Genomic DNA, 22,870 nt, shown 5'->3' with positions numbered 1-22,870 from the left:
AATAGAATTTATACACTATAAGAACAATTAGGACCCAGTAAGACCATAGACGGCATGTGCCTGAATCTGTTGTAAAAAGAAAAAAGACGCAGTTAAGTAGCACGACCACCAGCTCTTGCCTAGCGATTTCAAAATAAAAACACATAATTTATTCAAATTCAGTTCAAATATTGCCAGCTTCACTATAATTGGAAGTATGCTAATAAAACTTTATAAAATATTCTGGGGAACCCTGTCTTTAAAGTTGAATCAAATGTGCTGCTGTTGAATGGTTTTAAAACGAATTTGTTTTATTCCATACAGTATGCACGTGTCAAAAATTGAGAGTCAGTTAAGAAAAAGTTACTAACGTATGTTATTCGTGTGTTTTCAGGCAACAAGTTGGCCGATGTCCTGGCCTATTTACAGGTAGGCTTTTCAATGTACCCTGTCCTTTACAACCGAATAAATATATTATTTTAAATCATCAACATTCAAACATTTATTTTGAAGTTTGACACCGGAAGTTGAGTAGAGGCTGCTTCTGACTTGGTACTTCCACAGACTTCCAATAACGGGACATCTCTTCAGTGCGGTACTCCCTCTGCAATGACTCTATCCTGCGAGGCCACCGTCTGAGATAGTCAACTAACTGCAGCACGAGTCTCATGTCATCGTTGGACTTGATGAAAAAAGGGTGTTTCGCATCTGGGACCCCGTCCTCGGCTTCTCTCAAAAGAAGATTCTTAAAGAATAGGAAGATCGCTCCGGCGCATCAGGATGGGGACAGCTACTGTCAGCTGTGCAGGTGAAGCACACTAAACTCTCCGAGAAAGTTTGATTCTCAGGAACAAACCTTGTCTTCTTATTCAGCTGCAGGCTGAGCTTTGATTTATCGCAGTGGTGAAGAAACCCTCCTCATGTCAGGATCAGATATTTATTCTCAAACTGACATGGAAAGCACAATGTTTTAATTTGGCTTACAAAATTTATTGATTTCTGCTGTCGAACGCACATCTATTGTGATCGTCAACTGTGTTTATTTCATCGATTGGTTGCAAAGGGGTAATTTAAATATACTACTTCTTTCAAAATCTGTATTGATTCTGATCTGTATTAATACTGTATGATAAAATGTAATTTTAATTTAAATACATATTGATGAATAATGGTATGGGGGTCTGCATCTGAGATTTTTTTGGTAACTTTCCAAAACCAACAATGCAACTGGCATGCCCACTTCGTACAGCAGTTTTCCAGGTGTGAAGTTGAGAAAGAATGCAGTTTTGCCTTCAGACATGTTTTCACGATACATCTGTATGAATTAGTTCATTTGGAGCTTACTCAACCCTTAGCACTCCGTCAGTAATTCACCAGTTGTATTCTTCTGTTCCAGGTGTTCCATCTCTTCTCTGTCTGGCAGTAGTCGCACTGTTCGGCGAATTCTGACAGCCTGCCTCCTCTCTTTCCTGGCCTTGCTTGGCTCTGTATCCACTGACCTCAACTCCAACTTTGAATTGCTGCACACTACAGAGGCCGCTTACGACGAGCTGACTTCATGCAGGACAATAGCTATCCTGCAACTCGTCAGTAAGCTTCAAAAGATGAGACGTTTATTTACCAAACACACAGGCAATGAGACTTTGGAAGCTAGTTTTTCAGAGGTTGTGTTTCCTGTGTTTGGTCATCTCTGTGGTGAACTGGCAAGTCACAGTAACAGCTATGGGCTCTCTTGCAGTGTTGAGTTGGTGGGATTTTGCCATGAGATGAGGAGGAGCGTTCAGGGATTACTAAATGCTTCACTGGATACAAACAGCATAAGCGAAAATGGTACTTCTGCTTTCTCCCTGGTCATTGGAAGACTTCTTGACATCTGGGGTACTGTAGAAGATACTTTAGTCAAAGTCAAACAGAATTCTAAGTGGAGAGATGTACTGTCTGCAAGACTTCTGGTAACATTCATAGAGCTCAACCACCAGTTGATGGAGTTACCCAACATAGCAACTCACACTGACTTTCAGTATAAGTGGACTTATGTACTAAGCTACCTCGCTTTTGCCAAGGTTTTGACAGAACAACTGAATGTATGCTGGTTAGAGCACATAGACCTCAAGTTAAATTCAAGCCAGCATGCAAAACATTCTTATATTTTTGACACAAGTCTTTGGCAGATCTCTGGAGCAGGAACACTGCTTCTGTCTGGGTCTCCCATTGGAATTCAAGCTCTGACAAACACCCAGCAGTGCTTGTTTGATAGTGCAGTGCCTGCTCTCAGGTTGGCATCACGATCTGTGTCTTCGGGCCTCAGTATGAAGATATGCCTGCTGGCCATAGCCTGTCTCATCTATCCGGTGGTCATGTTCTCTTTCAAGCAGATGACTGAGTGGATACAGAACTACGCCCAGAGCTTGAAGGAGAAGACTGAGGACCTGAAGCGCCAGAGGCAGCTGGCTGAAGATCTGCTGCACCAAATGCTGCCCAAGTCAGTTGCCAAGCAGCTCCGCCAACATAAACATGTCGAGGCCGAGAGCTATGAAATGGTTGGTGCAAGCTATTTTGGAAACATCAAATTTCTCCTAAACTGTTTACCAAAACCAGTTTCAAAATAAATTTGAGAAGAGAAACTGGTTATACAGCTGAAGAATCCCAATTCATTGTGTGTCTTTAATTTCAAGTTTTAATAATTATTCAAAAGACAACAAAGTTAGCTTGCTGATGAGTCAACTTCTGTTACAAGGCTCCATTGATCCTGAAGGGAAATTTCCTTCTGTTCCACAGGTTTAAGTGTCCCTGGGCAAGACACTGAACCCCACACAGCTCCATATGGTCAGGCTAGAACCTTGCATGGCACCATTGCAAACTGCACAGCACTTTGGTTAAAAGCACAACATACATGTGTGTAATTGTGTGTAAATATATATATATATATACACATATATATATATATATATATATACACACATATAAATGTAGCCATTGTAATTTATTTTCATATTGGGTGTGAAAATGTTCAGACAGACACTAGCACTGTGTAAAAAAAATGCATCCCCCTCATTCTTTTCAAGTAGGTCACTGTATTGGCACTGCAGTGGTGCTTACACAGGGGGCTTAGGCTAAAAATACAAGGACATCCAGCAAAACAGTTGAACCTGACTCAACTTTTCTCACAACAAAATGAAACTAAATTGAGCAATGCACTACATGACCACTGAAATATATGCCTATACGTTAATCTGGGTATTGATGTGATTGTTGTGAGGATAAAACTATTGCCAATGCGATAATTTTACTGAGTTGTAAAATCCTTCCACATATTGTTATAAAACCCTGTACAGTCCTTTGGCACGTAATAAGGTTTCAGACTCATGGATTTGTTCCTCAAACTGGAATTGGTGAATTATATTTTATCATCTCAGCGGTACTTAAAATAACACACTCCCACCAATTCAGCCCCTTGAGTTTTTTTAAACATAGTGCTGTTTTCACCCTATAGCTGTGTGACTGCAGAGTAGGGCCTTCTTGGAAAAAAAGCATTTTTGCTGAGCAAACCTGACCCTGATTCAATTAATACAAAAAAAACTAAACAAACAAAAAAGACCAAATTACTATTCATTATGACTTGATGTTCTGCTTAAGATGCAACATTAAAAATGATATCATAAAAACTGGACAATGACTCAACTTTTAATTTTTATGACAACATTTTTATGAACCAGTCTTAACAGCATCCAATCACATTGTTTGTCAGTACAGACCAGTAGACAGGCAATAGAGGAGACTTCAGGTTATTACTTTTGGAACTAAAGCAGACATACCTTATCAGTAAGAAAGCATTCAGAAAAGCGAAGGACGTGAAGGACGAGGTCATGTTTAGGACTTAAAACACAACTTTTAGGACTTGGATTTATCTTGGTACTTGTTGGTCTGGACTTGTGATTTGTCTTGGGACTTCATGTTCACTTGGGATTTGACTTAGGACTTGTTGGTCGTGACTTAAAGACCTGACTTGGTATTTGTTGGCTTGCAATTGTCTTAGGATGTGTTAGTTTTGAGTTGGGACTTGACTTGGGACTTGGGTCCGAAGTTGGTAGTCTTGACTTGTTGGTCTTGACTTAGGACTTGTTGGTCTGAATTTGGGACTTTTCTTAGGATGTGTTAGCCTTGACTTGTTGGTCTTGATTTGGGACTTGACTTGGGACTTACTGGTCTTGACCTGGGACTTGACTTGGGACTTGTTGCCCTTGACTTTGGACCTTGAGTTGGGACTAGTTGGGCTGTACTTGGGCTGTGTTTTGGGACATGTTAGTTTTGACTTGGGACTTGACCAAAGACTTGCTGGTCTTTGACTGAGAATTGACTTTGGACTTTTTGGTGTTGACTTTGCAACTTGACTCTGGATTTCATAGCCAAGATTAAAAATTTACTTGTGACTTGGGAAACAACTTCAGCTCCCTGCTACCTCTTTCCTTAATCTTTCTCTCCATGAATAACAAAGCGATGGAAACCAATGGGTATTAAAGTGTTGAAAGAACATTTACTGTGTTAAAATCATTGTATAAAAAGACTGCAATAGCTACTGATAATAAGTTTATTTTACTTTTAATCTCCATTAGAGAAATTCAGCCTGCAAGAAGGCACAATAAAAATAACTGCAATATGTGCATTGCAAATACAAAAAGGATATAAAGGTGAAAATGCACAGAAGTGATGAGCCAGGGACAGCAATAATATATGAATTACATACTGCCTAAATGTTGCAGATTTGTTAAGCATGGAATTAAAGGAATTACAAGGGAATAACAATACAGTGATCTAGTAATCAGAGGCATTTTCTGAATTTGATGCTGCACAGAACATAAAAAAGGTACATTTTGAGGTGAACAGTTATCATGACACATGAAGCTTAAGTCAGAGGTTTGCCTCTTCTGATCAGAGTTAAAACTTTCAAACCTTAAAAGCAAAAGCCGGAAAAAGACGACACTGTTGAAGACAGATAAGACAACAACCTTTCCCTACAGGCTCCTTCCCATTCACTTTTAACATTTATCCACGTAAAATTCAGAGTTTATAATGTTGCCAGGGGTTGTGGGGTTCTGCCGCGAAGAGGCTACCTCTGCAAGATCTGCAAACGAATTAATGAATGTGTGTGTTTGCTGCCTTTGTTGCTATTGTTGGCGTAATTACCTATAATTGCCCTGTTCCATATTCATCAGGAGATAAAACAAGTTATGTGGGTGAAAATTGCTTCTAGGTTATTGAAGAGGTTTGAAGCAGCTGTACCAAAAGCACATGCATGGGGGGTGGGATTGGGGGGTGTTACTGAATAGGTCTCTGGGCTCATATTTAAACTGATTTGGAGTATTCTGGGAAGGAAATGTAAGACCAACCAATTCTTCTTGTTTTTGTTCCAAACTAGCTAGAAGAATAAATATGACTTACTGAGGCCAGAAGAATGCTGTCCGGCAACAGTCTCCCTGATACTGCTTGTCTGGGGCAGCAAATGCAGCACCTGTTATGGGTTGACATAGGAGGAAATCAGAGGTGCTTTTTTTAATGCTTTTTATCTCTTAACGTCGGGTCGCTGGCAATAGTTAGCACATCAACACAGGTCAACAGTGTTTGGTCTGAACTGTTCATATATAGCCTACTCTAAATTTATCAAAGTTGGATCAGACGTCCGCATTTATGAGAAGGTCAATGGCCTGGGATTGCCACATCCACTGCAGATGTCAGGTTAAAAAAAGGATAACATTTTCTCCAGCTAACTTACTTTGTGTTGTAGCTCTAGTGGTTCTACCAGAGAAAAAGTCAAGGGCTCTGACGCTTAACTTGGACTGTGCATTAATATATGTGTTTTATTTAGTTTATTAAAATTTGACCTTTATTAACACTCTCTAAAATTATGTTAAACCTGAGTTCAGCTCTCACTTGTTTATGGAAGTGTAAAAAGCACAAAATGAGCTTTTGTTAGTATGAATTAACGGTGTGGTTGATCTGGCTGTTTAAATATAACCTTTTCACTGAAAGAGGATGAAAAAATTAGTCAGCTAACAGATTTTTGTTTGTTTTTAAGCAGATTTATAAACATATAACCAACTTGTAATCATTTATATCCAAGTTATGTTCTAATTATTATATTAGTTTGATGATATTAATTTATTAATGATATTAATTCACCTGATTACATAATTTAATTTGGAATAATCGACATGTTACACAAAAATAAGTCCATGTAAAGGAAAACAGCACTGATCTTTTTTTATATATATTTGTCAAACCTCAACCTCAGACATTTCATTATATGAAAATAAGCTTTTCCTCAAACAAGAGAAATGGTCTGCCAGAAAAATGTCTTATCATTGATAAAGTTAAAGAAATCAATTTTTGACACATTCTGACCATAGCTGTCATAACATGACTGTTAACTGTAATGACACAGTGCCAGATAATTAGTTGATATTTGTACAGTGGTGGAAAGCAACTAAGTACATTTACTCAAGTATGGTACTTAAGTACAATTTCCAGGTACTTGTGCTTTGCCTGAGTATTGCAATTTCTTGTACTTAAGACTTCTACTCCACTACCTTTCTTATTCAAATATTGAACTGCTGACTTTTTACTTTTACTTAATCAGGGGTTCCCAAAATGTTTTGGCCTTTGACTCCTTGTAAAAAAAAAAAAAAAAAAGCAGTGTCTGGGGACCAGTGTTGCCAGATCAAGCAGTTGTCTGCCCACTTGGGTTAGTCTTTATTTAATTGCTCAGGTAAAAATTGTTTTGGGAGGACTGTTAATAATTTTGGCGATATTTTGCAGTGTTTGGGTAATGTAGCCTCCCCTCTCCTCTAATTAGTATGATTGAGATTGATAGGGCACAGAGTTCAGTAGGCTCAGCTTGACATGCCCTAACCTTTGACCGTCAAAGCCAAATGTCCTTTTAGTTCATTACAACTAGGTTGAATCTTTTTTCCTATTCAAACTATTATTTGGACATACCTCTGTGGTGAATGTAAGTGAACTTTTAACCTTAAATGTGAAATTATCCACTATCCAAAAGTCCAGTGTTTCTCCCAAAGAGGTCAAATTTTCCAATATTTCACAAGAAAGCAAATTTTAGAGAGAAGTCCAAAAAAATCATCTCACAACCCCCCAGATTTATACTGTGATTCTTTGGAGGGTCTCGACCTCTAGATTAAGAACCACCGGACTAAACTAGTGGACTGTATATAAAGTAGTTAAACCTATCTCCACCATGAGCAGCTGCAACAATAAAATGCTGTTTACATGTTGATGCATCAGTATTAATGCTAATGTTAGATAGAATGATATATCAGTAACTGCAGACATTTCACTACACAACCACTACTGTTGATGCTGATACTGTAAGTACGTAAATTTGATAATTCATCTGTACTTTTACTGGATTTTAAATGCAGGACTTTTACTTGTAATTGATTATTTTTAAATTGTTGTACTGTGTACTATGTACTTCTTCCACCACTGTATGTGTAAGACACCTTTGAAGAAAGTCCCTCATTCATAATGTTACATGTTTAGTATAGTTTAGTTTATTATATTTATTTGTCAGGGACCATGTACAAAAACATTCAAGTCAATTCAGTTTTACTTATATAGCGCAAAATCATGACAGAGGTTATCTCAGGGCACTTTTCATGTAGAGCAGGTCTAGACTCTTTATAGTTATATTTACAGAGACCCAACATTCCTCCATGAGCAAGCACTTGGTGACAGTAGCAAGAAAAAACTCCCTTTTAACATTAATCTCATACAAAGAGAATAAATGTATAGTAGACACAAAAAAATAATACAACTAATGCAATTAAACAAATACAATTTAATAATACAATAAATACTAAATTGAATCATGGATCCAAACATACATTCAAATTTTAATCAGTAAACCCAATGCAATGTTAATATTCATCCCCACTCAGTCTTCTTCCCTGACAAAAATATCTAACAAAGCCCCTCTACCCAAACACACACACACTCTCTCTCTCTCTCTCTCTCTCTCTCTCGTTCTCTCTGCCTCTTTTGGGTTTTTATTACTTACAGCATGTGCAATTCGTTCCCAGTTTATTAGGTAAACCTTGCTAAAACTAATGCAGACTAATGCAACTGTCCTGCAATAAATCCTCCCTCATGAAGGTTAGAATGTTTAGTTTTAGTTGAAACTGTTTTAGGGAGGTTTTGATTCAATTGTATGATCATTTTAGTTTGTGGTGCTGTTGAACTGTATTGCATTATGTTTCTGTTATTTAGCCTACCTTCATTGATATAAATGACTGTTAGATTTAATGTAGGACTGTTGTATTAGACCGCATAAGTTTTTGCTAGGTAGCTAGCTAGGTGTACCTTAAATACTGACAACTGTGTCTATGTTTGCCAAGTTTTGTCCAGCACAACCAATAATTTTGCTCACTGATGGGCTCATTTCTCTCCATTTTGTTCCAGGTGACCATTTTTTTCTCAGACATTGTGGGATTCACTTCTATTTCTGCGTCCTGTCCTCCCTTGCAAGTGGTGGAGATGCTCAACAACCTCTACATGTGTTTTGATACACGCATTGACTCATATGATGTCTACAAGGTAAAATCTACACACTACCTTTGCCTACAAATTTCACTAAATTTTACTTTAACATTCAGCATTTCTTTTTTTTTAAATTTCGAAAGATATCTTTATTTGCTTTCTTTCTGAGAGTGCCCTGGCAACCTCACTGTGATGACAAGGCTGTGCACAGTCACTGCACTGACTGTTGTTCATCCAAAAATAGTTCCAACATGTAACTCCTTGATCTTTAGGGCTACTGGTAGGTGTATTTTTGAACTGTGGGCAGAGCCAGGCCAGCTGTTTCCCCCTGCTTCCCCCTGCATCCTTTATTCAAGTGCAAACAGAACATGAATGATGCGCAGCTCAGTCCTCAGTTAAACTTTGTTTCAGGGCCCTGTTCCAGAAAGCATGTTTAGTGATAACTCTGAGTTTGTTAACCCTGGGTTGAGGGGAACTCAGAGTTTCCTGTTCCAGAAACAGAGATGGCTTTAACTCGGAGTCAGTTACTGCAGTAACTTACTCTCCGAACCTAACCTATTCGCTGGCAGCTTTTCTTCAACAAACCCTGTCTCCTCCAGCCGAGCCTGAAGAAGCTGCCTGACAGGGCGATTCATTTTCTCATTCATACAGTCCATATAAGAGATCATATCAGAGCACGTTCATTTGCAGAAGTTTACGTTGGGAGAAGATTAAAATCCTTACGGGACATTAGTTTGTTGCCCAAGAACTGTCTTTACTAACGTTATCTCTTTTATGATCAATCAGTCATCATTGTGAGGGCAGAAACAGCGATCTCTGATATTCAAATATTACATATCGTGGCTTCATCCTCAGCTCAGAATAACAAATCTGTTATGTTAAAAAGACGGACAGTGAATACACTGTCCGTCTTTTTAACTCTGAGACTGTTGAGATAAGGACATCTGTCAGTATCAGTCCCCTTGCAGTGAAACATTTACCATGAATTTATCACTGCCAAAAAAACAAAAACAAAAAAAAGATAGTGAAGCTTTAGACAAATGAGACTCCGATATATGAAGAACAATTTCTCACGCTGTGATTAGTCAAACCGATCATACAATCTTATTATAGTTATTGATCATATTGTAGATTATGTGATATTTCTGAGTGAGGATGATTGTAGTATTGCTGAAAAGACTTTAACATTTAAAAACTGGACTAAATGTGTTTTAAAAGTGAGTTTTTGAATACTGGCTGCATAGAGTCTGAACTTGTTTTAACAGCCTTTCAATTACTGTATTTAAAATTATTAAATGTTGAAATATAATCATTAAGCACTGCTGAGCAAGAAGCACTTTATCATCCATAAAGGAAATTCAAGTCTGCTAAATAATGTGGTCTATTGGACGACACTGAATAAAATGTAACAGTGCTAACTTATTGAGTCTTTTCTCCACCTCTTTCCCTGCTGCTGTTGTAATTAAAGATAAATGTGCATTGTCATGTATTAATGCTTCTAGCTCCAATGGATAAAATGGAAGCCTCGCTCTTTATTTACTCATTGCAGTGGTGAATCACAGGATTGGTGCTCCGTTGATCATGGCTTTTTTTCATTCACCAGACACACAACTAACTCAGAGTGAACATGCTTAGATTTTATTTAACTAACTCTGATCTGCAACCAAAAACCTTAAATTGAGTTTCCCAATCCCTGGGTTCACCAACTCAAAGTTCAGGGTTAGGCTCAGAGTTTGTTAAATCTACTTTCTGGAACAGGCCCCTGCAGCAGAGAGAGAGCATACGGTTACAAACCTGTTTCTCAGACTGCTACTTAGTCTGACAAGCTGCAGCTGAGACTGCCTGGTTGTCTGCCTGCAGCAAGCACTGAAACCAGACCCCTCTGCCACACTGGAGAACTTCATTTATTGTTATATGCAGCACACATTAACTGGGGTGGAAGAAGTACTCAAAACCTTTGCTTAAGTAAAAGTACCAATACCACAGTGTAAAAATACTCTATTACAGGTAAAATTCCTGCATTTAAAAGATTACTTACTGTATATAAAAATTATATACAGTATACAGTTTACAGTATAAATTTATCAGAAAAATTATAAGTATATGTTTTCAGTTTTTGGAATTTTTCAACTTTAATTTTTGTAAAGTAATGGATAATTTGACCTCTTTGGACCTCTAACAGTTATTTAAAATGAAACCGTGTGAGGGGTTTCTATTGTATTTTATAAGCTTATCTTGTTTTTTAATGTAAAACCTTAATTTGAAAAGCAAGTTGTCAGATAAATGCAGCGGAGTAAAAAGTACAATAATAAATTAACAAAAAATGGGAAATACGGAAGTAGAGTACAAGTACCAAAAAATGTGCTTAATTACAGTATTTGGATAAATGTACTTACTTATTTACCTTCCACCATTGCAAACATATAAATGAATTCAACTTGAAATGCTGTATTTGCAGAGGGGAAAAAATTGTGTCACTTGTTTGGGGTGATATACAGCTTAGTAGTAAGGTCTTCCCCAGAAGACGATATGTGGGGAAAGCGTCCCAGAAGAAACATGTCCGACATTTTGATGCATTAAAGCAGGAAAAGCACATGCATAAATAATATCCACTTATATCATTATACACTAGGGCTATAAATTATATGTACCAATATTGACAGTGCACAATTTTAGCAGCTCCGAAGTAGCCAGCTGAGTCGGACCGATTGCAGCAAAATGTCAGTACACTCTTTATTGCTATTGTTCATCAAAAAAAACACAACAATATTTATCAGCAAAATGTGAAAAACTATCAAAACAGGTGGAGACAATTGGGGATGCATACATGGTGGTGAGCGGTCTGCCTGAGAGGAATGGGGACAGACATGCTGATGAGATTGCCAAAATGGCGCTGGATCTGGTAGCAGCCGTCAGACAGGTCGCCATCCCTCACATGCCCAACCAGAGACTGCAGCTCCGAGCCGGCATCCACACAGGTGAGAAGAGCTCATTGTGAGATGCAGTCAGATGAGGTCTGTACTCCGAACACAAAATGATCATATGTGCAGGGATTGATAGGGATATTGATCAGTACAGTGACTCTGTGATTTATAATTGCCCAAACAAACATTAGTGTTTACAAACGTATTTTACAAATGCCCTACAATTAACTAACAAACACTGTGTGGATTACAAATACAAAACACCATTAACAAACTAATTAAAACATTAATACCAAACAAATACACAACATATTTCTAATACATCATGCTTCAGAAAGCATGTCTTACAAGTATCCAGGAAGAGTTGATCAGGGGCAACTGGACTTGATTGCCGTGAGACTCCCCACCAGTCAGTCAGAATTGAAGAAGCCTCTTGGATGAAAGGTGAAACATCTTCAAGATCTACAACCAAGTCCAGTTGCCCTTGATTAAACTCGTCTTGGATAGTTGTAAGACAATGCTGTATTTGTTTCTCTGGCATGTTGCGTAGGAATCTGGCTCTATAGGGAACACCAGAAATTCTGAAAAAAATCTCAAAATGTTGTTAAAAAAAACCAAAACATTTACAGTTGGCTGAGGTGGAAAGGTTGGTGTATCCGTCCATCCATTTTATGCTGCTTATTTGGAATCGGGTTGCATTGGTTAAAGCAAGGTAGTCCATATGTCCCTCTCCCCAGCGATGTTTTTCAGCTTCTCTTGGGAAACCTGAAGCGTTTTCAGGCCAGATGAGATATATAATTTCTCCAGCGGGTTCTAGGTCTTCCCTGGGGCCTTCTACCAGTTGAATGTGCCTGGAAAACCTGCATGGGAAGGCACTAAGGAAGCATCCTAATGAGATGCCACCACCTGGTTCCTTTCTACACACAGGAGCAACGGTCTACTTGTAGCTCCCTCCAGATATCTTAGCTCCTTACCCTATCTGTAATGCTGAGCCCATCTACCTTACAGAGGAAAATCATTTCGGCCACTTGTTTTTGCAATGTCATTCTTTCAGTCACTACCCAAAGCTCATGACCATAGGTTAGAGCATAGATTGACTGTTAAATTAAAATTTTTCTTAGTTGGTGCATCGATAAAAGCAAAATGCAACAAAGTGCAATGGGTCGTTATTAAGGCCACTGATGTCACCCCACAGAGGTTTATATCGTGGACTCCCCACCAGTCAGTCAGAATTGAAGACGCCTCTTGGATGAAAGGTGAAACATCTTCAAGATCTACAACCAAGTCCAGTTGCCCTTGATTCAACGCTTCTTGGATAGTTGCATGCTGTATTTGTTTCTCTAGCATGATGTGTAGGAAATTGGCTCCATAGGAAACACCAGACATTCTGAAAAAGAAACTCGAAATGTCCCAAAAAAAAAAAATTTTTACACTTTGCTGAGGTGAAAAAGTTGGTGTATCCATCCATCCATTTTATGCTGCCTATTTGGAGTCGGGATGTATTGGCAGAATTTAGAGCAAAATAGTCCAGACGCCCCATGTCCCAGCAACGTTTTCCAGCTCCTTGAAAAAGAGAGATGAAGATTCTATAGATTCTAATATCTATAGAAATCAAATTATCAGCATCTGACAACAGGCTATCATTAATCAAGATAAAGAATTTCAAGTGCTGCATTACAGTCTGGAGTTCAGCCAAGAGCAATTAGAAAAAACACTATGAACCTTGGTCAAAACCTTCACCACCCAGTTGAACTCATTGTCATAACTGAAAACAAAACAATGCAAGAAACAATTCTGGATTTACAAACACGCAGCATGAGGGACAATCCAGCATACAAGAACATGTACCAAAAGATCCAGAAAAACTCATCAATGAATTCATGGTCACATGGGTAAAACTGCCTAAAGACACCACGTTCACCAAGTAGGAGGCAAAAAACTGGACAATAACCACCCATCCCCAATTGTTGCAAAGTTTGAACAATATAAACACAAAGAAATCGTTCAGCACAAAGTCAAAAAGCTTAAGGGAATGGACTATGGTCTCAACAACCAGTTTCAAAGAGAGATCCTTGATTGAAGGAAAAAACAACTACCAATCCATAGACAACGCATGAAGGAAGGGGAGGAAACCATAATGACTGTAGACAAGCTGTGAGGGACAACTCTATCGTGACAAAGATCTAACCCCCTGGCTTTTCTAACCCCTTCTCCAATCTGACATCTGACTTCTTCTGACTTCTTCTGTCTTTTGTCTGTGCAACGTCCTACTCTCCCCATCTCACAACTGATTTCTTTTCAGACATTTACCTTAACATTCATCTCTATATTTAACACTTTATCATGTTACAGTGGCAAGTATCACAGCTTGTAAACGCTCTTTGTAGCAGCTAAAAGTCTTTCAGTTCTTGTTTGGGGGACTTTTGCCCATTCTTCCTTGCAAAAGGCTTCTAGTTCTGTGAGATTCTTGGGCCGTCTTTAAGCATCCAAACACTGCTCTTTTGAGGTTTATCCACAGATTTTGGATGATGTTTTGGAAAGGGGAGTGTGAGGGCCATGGCAAAACCTTGAGGTAGTCCTATGAGGATTTTGATGTGTGTTTAGGATCATTATCCTGTTGTAGAACAATCTATTTCAGTCATCGAAGATTTTTTTGGTTGACCACAGCCCTAGGAATTTGAATTACCTGGCTTTCCTAATGATGACTGAACAACTCATAGCCCTAACAAACTATTTAAGGTCTGAGACTTAGGTAAAATTTATCTGAGAGCTCAAATCTTTTGGGGAGCCCAAACATTTGTATGGTGCTCCTTTGCTTTTTTTTCACACTAAAATTGTACAAACAGAAATAATACACTAATCTTGCTTAAAATGTTGAAAAGAATGTGGCATCTTGAAACTTTATGCTTTTTGGAGATCAGTTCATCTTCATCACACTCATGCATGTAGGTGTTTATTACTACATGTGTGCTTACAACAGGAAACCCATCTATCAAAATCAGCCCACTGGAACATAAAGACAGTCCAATTCAAATATTTTCAGCAAATTATAATACAAAGTAAAGAATCGTAGGCATTTTAGTAAATAGAATAACCATAACAAAACAATTACAGACGCTGAAGGACAGTTCATCATAATAAACATATAAGTCCATAATAACACAGTATTTATTGCAAATATTTATGGCCCAAATTCAGATGACCCAGTCTTTTTTCAAAACTTTTTTACATCTCTCTCTAAATCTCCCATTCCCCAATCATAATAGGTGGTGCATAAACACATCTCTACTAAAAGATTCCCAATTTGACAGCTATATAGCTACATTCAAATAATACCACAGAAGCGAATTAAACAGAACTATGAAGACTTGAATGTTATTTAAATAAAATAATTAATCAAAAAACGAATTTTCTATTACAATGACTTTGATATAAAAACTTTAAGTATAATAAAAAACCGGGTAAATATCTGGCAAATCAGATAAAACAGAACAAAGAAAAAACAAAAATCTCCGTTATCAAGGACTGGGAGGCCTATCCAATCCCCAGAAGAAATTAATCACATTTTTAAAAGTTTCTATACCCAACTTTAATAACGCAATAAAAAATGATCCCCAGTCAAGAAGACATCGTTAACAGTACTGATCTCCCACATCTCAATGAAGAACAAGTAAACAAACTTGATTCTCCATCGACAGAAAATGAATTTACCAATCCTCTTAATCCTATGTCAAACAACAAAAGCAACAGGACCTGAGGGCTTCCCTACTGAGTTCTACAAGCATTTTTGGAATATTCTGAAACCCCTTTTTCTACAACTGATTACAGAGATAAAACAAGCTTCAAGTGTTGCTCAGAACCTGAATATTGCCACAATTACGCTCTTCTTGAAACCCAACAAAGATCCTACTCTCGCTTATCAATACAGACATAAAAATAATCAGTAAAGCATTAGCCACAACAATGGAGAAGTCTTGTGGGCTAATTGAAAATTTTTATTTGCAACATTACAGAAATTTGGATTTGGAGAGTCATTTATTAACTGGGTCAAAGTTCTATATACAGCACCAATGGCCAATAAAACTACAAATAAAAAACTACAAATGAATTAACTTCTCAAGGCTTCACTCTACAAAGGGGTACTAGGCATTGCCCACTCTCTTGATCACTCTTTTCCATTTTTATTGAACCTCTGGCAGCAGCCATTCATCGACATTTAAATATCAAAGGAATTCAAACATCTACCACCAACCACAAGCTCAGCCTTTTATGCAGATGACATTCTGTTCTAACAAAACCCACATTCATCGTTACAAGAAGCAATCAGAGTCATTGAGGGATTCTCCAAAATTTCTAACTATTCTATCACTTGGAATAAAGTAACATAACATAAGTACAAGTAACATAACTTATGTAGGCATTAACATTTCCCCAATCTCAATTTTACGAGCAGTTTCTATTGCAACTGTCATTGCCTATTCATTTTGAAAGAGCAACGACCAATGGTGTAACTTCAGCACTCAGTCACGTGGCATACGGCTGACCAGTGGTGTGAGTCATTCCGTGAGTCATGGACATTCCTGTTTATAAAGCTGGCCCCACTGTTGCGTTCCAGCCATAAACATTCTTGTTTCAAATCATTCACCATACCAACCACTCTGAAAGCCTGGTGGAAATTCCACAACATTACCAATTCTACTATTGTACCATCGGAGAACACCCTGATCTGGAATAATCCCAAATTTTTACTCAACAAAAAAACCACTTAATTTTGCCTCTTGGAAATCAAAAGGCATCACCCATCTTAAACATCTTATTCAAAATAACATACTGGTTTCATTTTCTGACTTGGTCCTGAAATATGGCATATATCAAAAACACTTCCTGGAATATGTACAAATAAAATCCTCTATCACAAATAAGATCAATTTAAATCATGTTAATTTAGAAGTTACCCCCTGAATTACAGAGCTAATCAATATCAAATCAGCAAAAAACTTCAAATAGATATACAATGATATTATTATTATTATTATTCTCTCTTCTCTTTCTTTCTTTGTTTTCTTTGCCTCTGGACCAATCTGAAAAGATATGCAGTTTCAACACTGTTATGCAGTTTCAACATTTTTTTTTAACAACCCTAATTGTTGACTACACACTTAAGTTTTTTTTAAATTTTTATTCTAGGTGGTGCGGTCGTGGGTGAGCTTAGCAGGTCCTACCTCCATCCCTCTTAATAACTAACAAATAAACAAACAGAGGAAACAAAGAATGCTACTCCTCAGTGGACAGACTCCTTCCCAAATACTCTGGGAGTGGTCCGAGGAAGGACAAGGCACAAGATCTTAATTTCCCTAAAACTAAAAACTTAAGGCTGAAAAAAAAAATAAAATTAAAAAAAAGGAAAAAATGGGAAAGAATGGTAATAATTATAATACTGATAATATTAATGATAAAAATAATAATAGGGGTGTCCCTTCACTGACCTGCCCTATCTATCTCCTGTGGGACTTCCTGCTGTGTTGCTGGGTGGTTGGATGGGCCAGGTGGGTGGACCTGCTGTTCACCTCTCCGGTGGCCCGGTCTGCCCTCACTTCTCATTGCTGTGTAAATGTAAAATTAATTATTGTAAGGGTTACTATTATATTATGTGATATTACCATATCATTATGTTTTATTATTTATTATTATTACATTGTCTCTATATCATTTATTTATTATCACTTTGACATTAACACTCTCTCTCTTTCTTTCGCTATAGCCACACATGCTGTATTCCTTACTACATGCATCAACCTGTCCAGGATTATTTAACAGTGATACATATCACTGCCCCTCATACAAGCATCCAAACATACACACACACACATACATCATCCACACATACCATACTTAATCTTATCTTGCCTTACCTAATCATTCCCCTAATTATATCTACCTCCCTGTTTCCACTCACCAGCTGTCAGACTGACTGCTTGACAATAATTCTCACTGCCACCCCTTGTATAATTGCCTGCCTGGTTTGTTTGCTTTGTGTTAAATAGTGCAGCAAAGACTCTTGACCTGCCATCATTGACTCTGTTGTGCTTTTGGTCCTGAGTTTCTCAGAATGTGATACAAACCTAACGCCTAATATTCGTATAACAGCAGTGAATGGAAATGCAAATGTTCTCAAAATTTGGTTAAAATGTGTTCTACATTTGGATGGAAAGCTACTTACAGACTGTGGGTTTCAACATAACACCTATAACACACTTTGAGTCACATTTATAAGAGTATAACTCCAGCCATTACATGGCGTATGTAGACCAAAAATGTGAGTGACCTACACTCAGTACTGTGCTTGAATACACCCTAGGTAGACAATGTGCTCCTTTCACTACACTTCCATGTGTACATGGCTACAGTGACCAAGGCAAGTAGGTGTCAACATGCACTGCTGTGCCTAAGCACAGCCTCATGAAGATGTTAGTGTGGCTGTAGACTCTTACTCCTTTTATTTCAATTTGCATTTTTATTTGAATCCCTTTAACTGGTAAGACTCGAAAAGTAACACAATACTCAGTGTGTTGTTATCTAAACCCATTGCACTGTATGATGTATTGTACTTTTACTTTAATGGTTTTAGATTCCTCCAACAAATTCGAAGCACGCTCTTTGTCTCCTTACTCTATAGGTCCATGTGTGGCGGGAATAGTGGGCTACAAGATGCCAAGATACTGTCTGTTTGGAGACACTGTCAACACAGCCTCTAGAATGGAGTCCACCAGCCTGCGTATGTGCACCTAGATACACAATAAACAAACATGTACACCTGTGTGCATGCATTGATACAGACCTCACACAAACACAATTATAGTGGAAACTCTGTATTTAAGCCTGTATTTGTAGGTGTTGCACATTTCAGACTTTGGCAGCTCCCAGTGGTAGTATCCAAAGAAGACACTGTGACACACATAATGGCTTTAACCAAACATTGGACCATTATTGCATACAAAATCAATTTGAATTTGGAAAATAGAAATAGTGTTAAGCTCCATCCTTATTCATCATTCTTTGTATGTCAGCTCAGAGAATCCACACCAGTTCAAATACCTACTTGGCTCTGATCAAAGACAACGCCTATGAGCTCCAGCTCCGTGGAGAGATTGAAGTTAAGGTAAAAGATCCTAGGCATGCTGTGAAGTTAATTTTCAGTGTTGTAGTGAGGCAATCAAACCTTAGGTTTGTTGTTACATCAAGGAAGCCAATTTATTTTTTAATGTAATTTTTCCTTCTCTTGCCAGGGTAAAGGAAAAATGAACACATACTGGCTGATTGGCCATAAGAACTACAGTGTCCAGAATGACAGTCTGGTTTGCCACTGGAATCCCAACATGGCCAGAAAGAAGAGGACAGTGGCAGGCAGTGAGGTCTCTGTGAGCACTGTGAGTTGAAGTGGTTCAATTTTCCAAATGTTTGCAGTTATAGGAGCCATATTGTCTGTCAGAATGTTTGTCCCTGTTCTGTAAGTGTTGCGCTCCATATTTTGGAGTTCTAGCCTAAATTCCTGATTTGTTTTTGTTTTTTTTGCTTTCTGTGCTTCAAACTTTCTGCTTGTTTATCTTTATCTTTTTCTTTATCTTTCTTATACAAAAGCCAGAAATATATTGGTTTTAGTTTTGGTTTCCTTTATTCTTCTACGTATTGCATGTTAAACTTTTTGCCTACTACAGGTAGTTTCTTTTCTGTAAATTTCTTGAGAATCTTTCCCTTCTCTGTTTTATTTTAGATATCCACATGTTATTTTACATGTATATGTAATTCTGTAAATTCTTGATGTTTTTCATATATATTGTTGTGTTCTGGACTTGTAAGAGTTTTTGAGTATGTTCACTTTGTGATTATGCCATGTTTATACCATATGGGTGTAATTTCTGACTTATAGTCAGATAGCTTCCACATCATGTTATAATGAAACTTTCAGCCTCAATCTGTCACTCAGGGTAATTAAATATGATGGATATAGTGCTGTATCATTAATGCAAAGTATATTTAAATCTAACAATACTAACCGTTTAATCATACAACTGTCTTAATTTGTCTGCTCAGGTGAGCATTTGCATGTCATGAACATGGAAATCTTTCCCATTGCTACAATTCATCTAATGTGATGTGAACATGGCATAAATATTCCTTTGTTCTTTGCTGTGTCCTGCAGTTTCACTTCCACTTTCACAATGGATTTCTAACCCACAAAAATCACATATACTTTTTCTATGTCAATGGACAGCTCAGTCATTGAAAGTAAAATTACACAATGCAAGAGTTTATATCCCAGCACTGCTGGGATATAAACTCTTGCTTTGAATGTTATGGCCGATACACAATCCACTTAATAGGGTCAGTATCAGTGTCAATGCTAATCTGGCACACTCCTACTGCAGAGTAACAAAAGACATAGAAATATATAGACTACTATTTTAGTCAGTAGTATTGATATAATATACTGTAGCATCCAACTTCAGTGCACTGAACAGCACTCCAGTCACTGAGCCAAAAGACATTCTGTGCCATCATTGTTTTATTGACTTTAATGGAACTTTTTTGCTCTTGGAGTAAATGATTTTTTTGTTGTTACTTTGCCCCCATCATATTTTTTCCACACCTTATAAATTGATAAAAGGTTGCCCACCATCTTGTGAGTTCATATTCTCAACATTTTTCCCTTAATAAATTTTATGGGCTACCCGGGGACTGAAATATTCAAATTTCCGGAGATGGAAGTGGATTAAAGCTAGCTATACATTAGCTTTCAAGCTAAGCTTGTTAGCTAGCCTGGAATGCTGAATGCCATTGTCATAGAGAAAAGAATTTGTTCCCGCATAATTTTAGTCATTGACCAGAGACTCTGCTTTGCCATTCCTTACAGTTTCTGGTCTGCCTCTGAAGCAGTTTGCCACCAGCTTTTGACCTTTGTGTTTTTGATATACTGTGTGTACGTATGTGTGTGTATATATATATATTCATATATATATACATATATACATACATATATATGTGAATTTATATATATATATGTCACAAATTTACCTCATATCTGTATCTCTGTGCCAGTCATCAGTGACAGTGCAGAGCCTCAGTGAGAACACCACGACCCCAGTCTCCCTTCCCTCCTCAGTGTTGAACCAAATTCCACCACAGCCTCGGACAGACATCACTGGCCTGAGCGTGACAGCACAGATGGAGCCCTACGGCAGCAGCTACGGTACCCTGGGCTCCATGATCGGGGGGCTGCAGGGAGATGAGAGCCCTCTACCCAGCCAGCATAGGGGCAGCAATGGGCACAAACCTGACCTGCTGCCTGGCTCAGTCCAAGTGTAACCAGCTCAGGACTTCAGTTACCATGAGAACATCAATCAACCTAGGAGAATGACAGAGATTAGTTTGTAGTAGATTGTGTACTAACTGCTGAATAATGTAATCGCTTGTCACCTTAAAGGAATACTCCAACTAAGAAATGTATTTGCTTTCTGAAATGTTAAACATTCGAGTTGGAAAAACTCTAATAAAATAGATTGTTTTACAAACGAAATTCACCTGATCTTAAGGCAAAAATAATTACGTTTTTTTTTTTTTTTAGTTGAAACATGCTCCAAAACATATCTTAATGTGGAGAGGCGCTGACAAAAGCTTCTAACCGAGACTCATTAAACAGCCTGGCAGCAGTGCAGAGGTAGCCTAGTTAGAACTTGTAAGGTTTCTGAGTGAGCCTTGCCCTTCTAACCAATCAGAGAAGACCAAAGTCTGGGGTGGGAGCTAAAAGCGGTCAACCAATATGTGAACGCGATTCTGGTCTTCTGCTTCTCTCGCACCGGAGCTTCAAGTTAGTATTAGCTGCTGGAAGACGTCGTTATGTCTGACTCACAGGCTAGTAATCCTTTGATACCTGCATTAGCTCAGACAGCGAACACAACAAGGATGTAAGTGGAGGGCTGGGCGGAGCGTAACGGAGCAGGAAGAGGGGGGTGGCCAGAAAGGAGTGGTTTGCTCTACCGTCTCATACTAGTTCTAAGTTGATTTCCATAATTTAATACTGTAGCTTTAAAGCTGATCTAAAAGTTTAACATTCTAATAGTAGTAGTATTTTTTCTATGGTATGTATGTATTTATGTTTCTATATTTTAATGTATTTATAATACTGTATGTCTGTTTGTATGTCTTGTTTCGCTGTTTCACTGTGTCTGAAATGTAAAGCATAAATAAAGTTTACTTACTTACTTTCCTTTTTTTATGTATTTGATAAAATTGGGATTTTTGAAAGGATGTAGCACTTTACTTAAAGCTGCTATAATTGATTTTTTTAAATAACAATTGAGTGAAAATAGTGTGACAATGTGAAATGAGACTGTGGTAGTGATGAACCTACAGAGAATTATCAGCTGACTCTTAAGCCTCAAACAGCCCTTTGGAAGTCGTGAGAATCAGCCAAAATGTCCTCACAACAATGGTTTCAAACTAAATTTTCCCACACAATCACAGAAAGACATGTACACACACAGACACCAAAAAATTAAAAATATTGCAATTAATGCTGCAAAATGAATTAAATCTGTTTCCATAGAGAAGTAAAGGCCTTTGATAACTGCACACAGAGGAATTTTGCATTGACTTCTTTAAGTGCCCCTCATTCACTGCATGTACTGTTCAATACTGTTTCCTGTTCCTATGTTATGGACGGTTTATTATTTCAAAATGTCATGCCATGCCACCCTTCTCCCTCACACCATGATTTCTTCACCAGATGTAATCAGCTATCTTGCCTGCATCCTGATAAATTATGGAAGATCTAAAATGTCTAAATTAAAAAAAAAAAATGAAACAAAGAAGTAAAGCGAAATACATTGCATATTGTTATATGTATTTCCTTTGTATGTATGTATTTACTGTGTCATATTTAAATGAAAACATTTGTGAAAAGTACAGTTATTTAGCTTTTTTGTCTTTAATAACAGAATGAACTGTTTTTATTTAGAAATGGATTTTCCGTACTAAATTCAAGTGGCTATCTCAAAGATTTTCATTTAAATAATGTCATGAGTGACATCTTCAAAGAGTTGTGACTCAATTCAAAAGAAAACATGTTTACCATGTCAAACGCAAGTGCAGGCTAAAATAAATGGAGGAATCTGTAGTGTTTAAATGAGAACAGTTTTATTGGGAATTCAGCTGTATTAAATTACTTTTTTATGTGAGCACAGACAGTAGGAGAGAAGCAAACAGATAAAGGGCTGAAACCGGCTGACACTAGGCAGAATGCAAATACAACACGTTGACGTCATGAATATGCCAATTGGCGTGTTGCAACATCTAACAACATTTAGAGAATTTCCATTGAAAGTAGTTATTTACAGCGGTTCCACAACATCATCAATTTC

General features: G+C 37.7%; 1 protein-coding gene across 1 annotated transcript; it reads left to right on the top strand.

Moving 5' to 3' along the window:
- The first annotated feature begins 597 nt into the window (after positions 1-597).
- Positions 598-20,840, top strand: LOC120804363 (receptor-type guanylate cyclase daf-11). The gene is made up of 8 exons (XM_040153792.1): positions 598-787; positions 1,376-2,519; positions 8,452-8,586; positions 11,333-11,507; positions 18,130-18,228; positions 18,521-18,612; positions 18,740-18,880; positions 20,550-20,840. Exons 1-8 carry the CDS (start codon positions 648-650, stop codon positions 20,814-20,816), a joined length of 2,193 nt encoding a protein of 730 aa, XP_040009726.1. The 5' UTR covers positions 598-647; the 3' UTR covers positions 20,817-20,840.
- The last annotated feature ends 2,030 nt before the right edge of the window (positions 20,841-22,870 follow it).

This window comes from Xiphias gladius, chromosome 18 (assembly GCF_016859285.1).
Source record: "Xiphias gladius isolate SHS-SW01 ecotype Sanya breed wild chromosome 18, ASM1685928v1, whole genome shotgun sequence".
NCBI classification, from domain to species: domain Eukaryota; kingdom Metazoa; phylum Chordata; class Actinopteri; order Istiophoriformes; family Xiphiidae; genus Xiphias; species Xiphias gladius.
This window is presented reverse-complemented; position numbering and strand designations above follow the sequence as displayed.

Excerpts from the sequence above, each read along its gene's own strand:
- LOC120804363 (XM_040153792.1), top strand. The coding sequence starts at position 648 with ATGTCATCGTTGGACTTGATGAAAAAAGGGTGTTTCGCATCTGGGACC. Across the intron at positions 8,587-11,332 it reads ACTCATATGATGTCTACAAG|GTGGAGACAATTGGGGATGC; the intron begins GTAAAATCTACA and ends CTATCAAAACAG. Across the intron at positions 11,508-18,129 it reads CCGAGCCGGCATCCACACAG|GTCCATGTGTGGCGGGAATA; the intron begins GTGAGAAGAGCT and ends CTTACTCTATAG.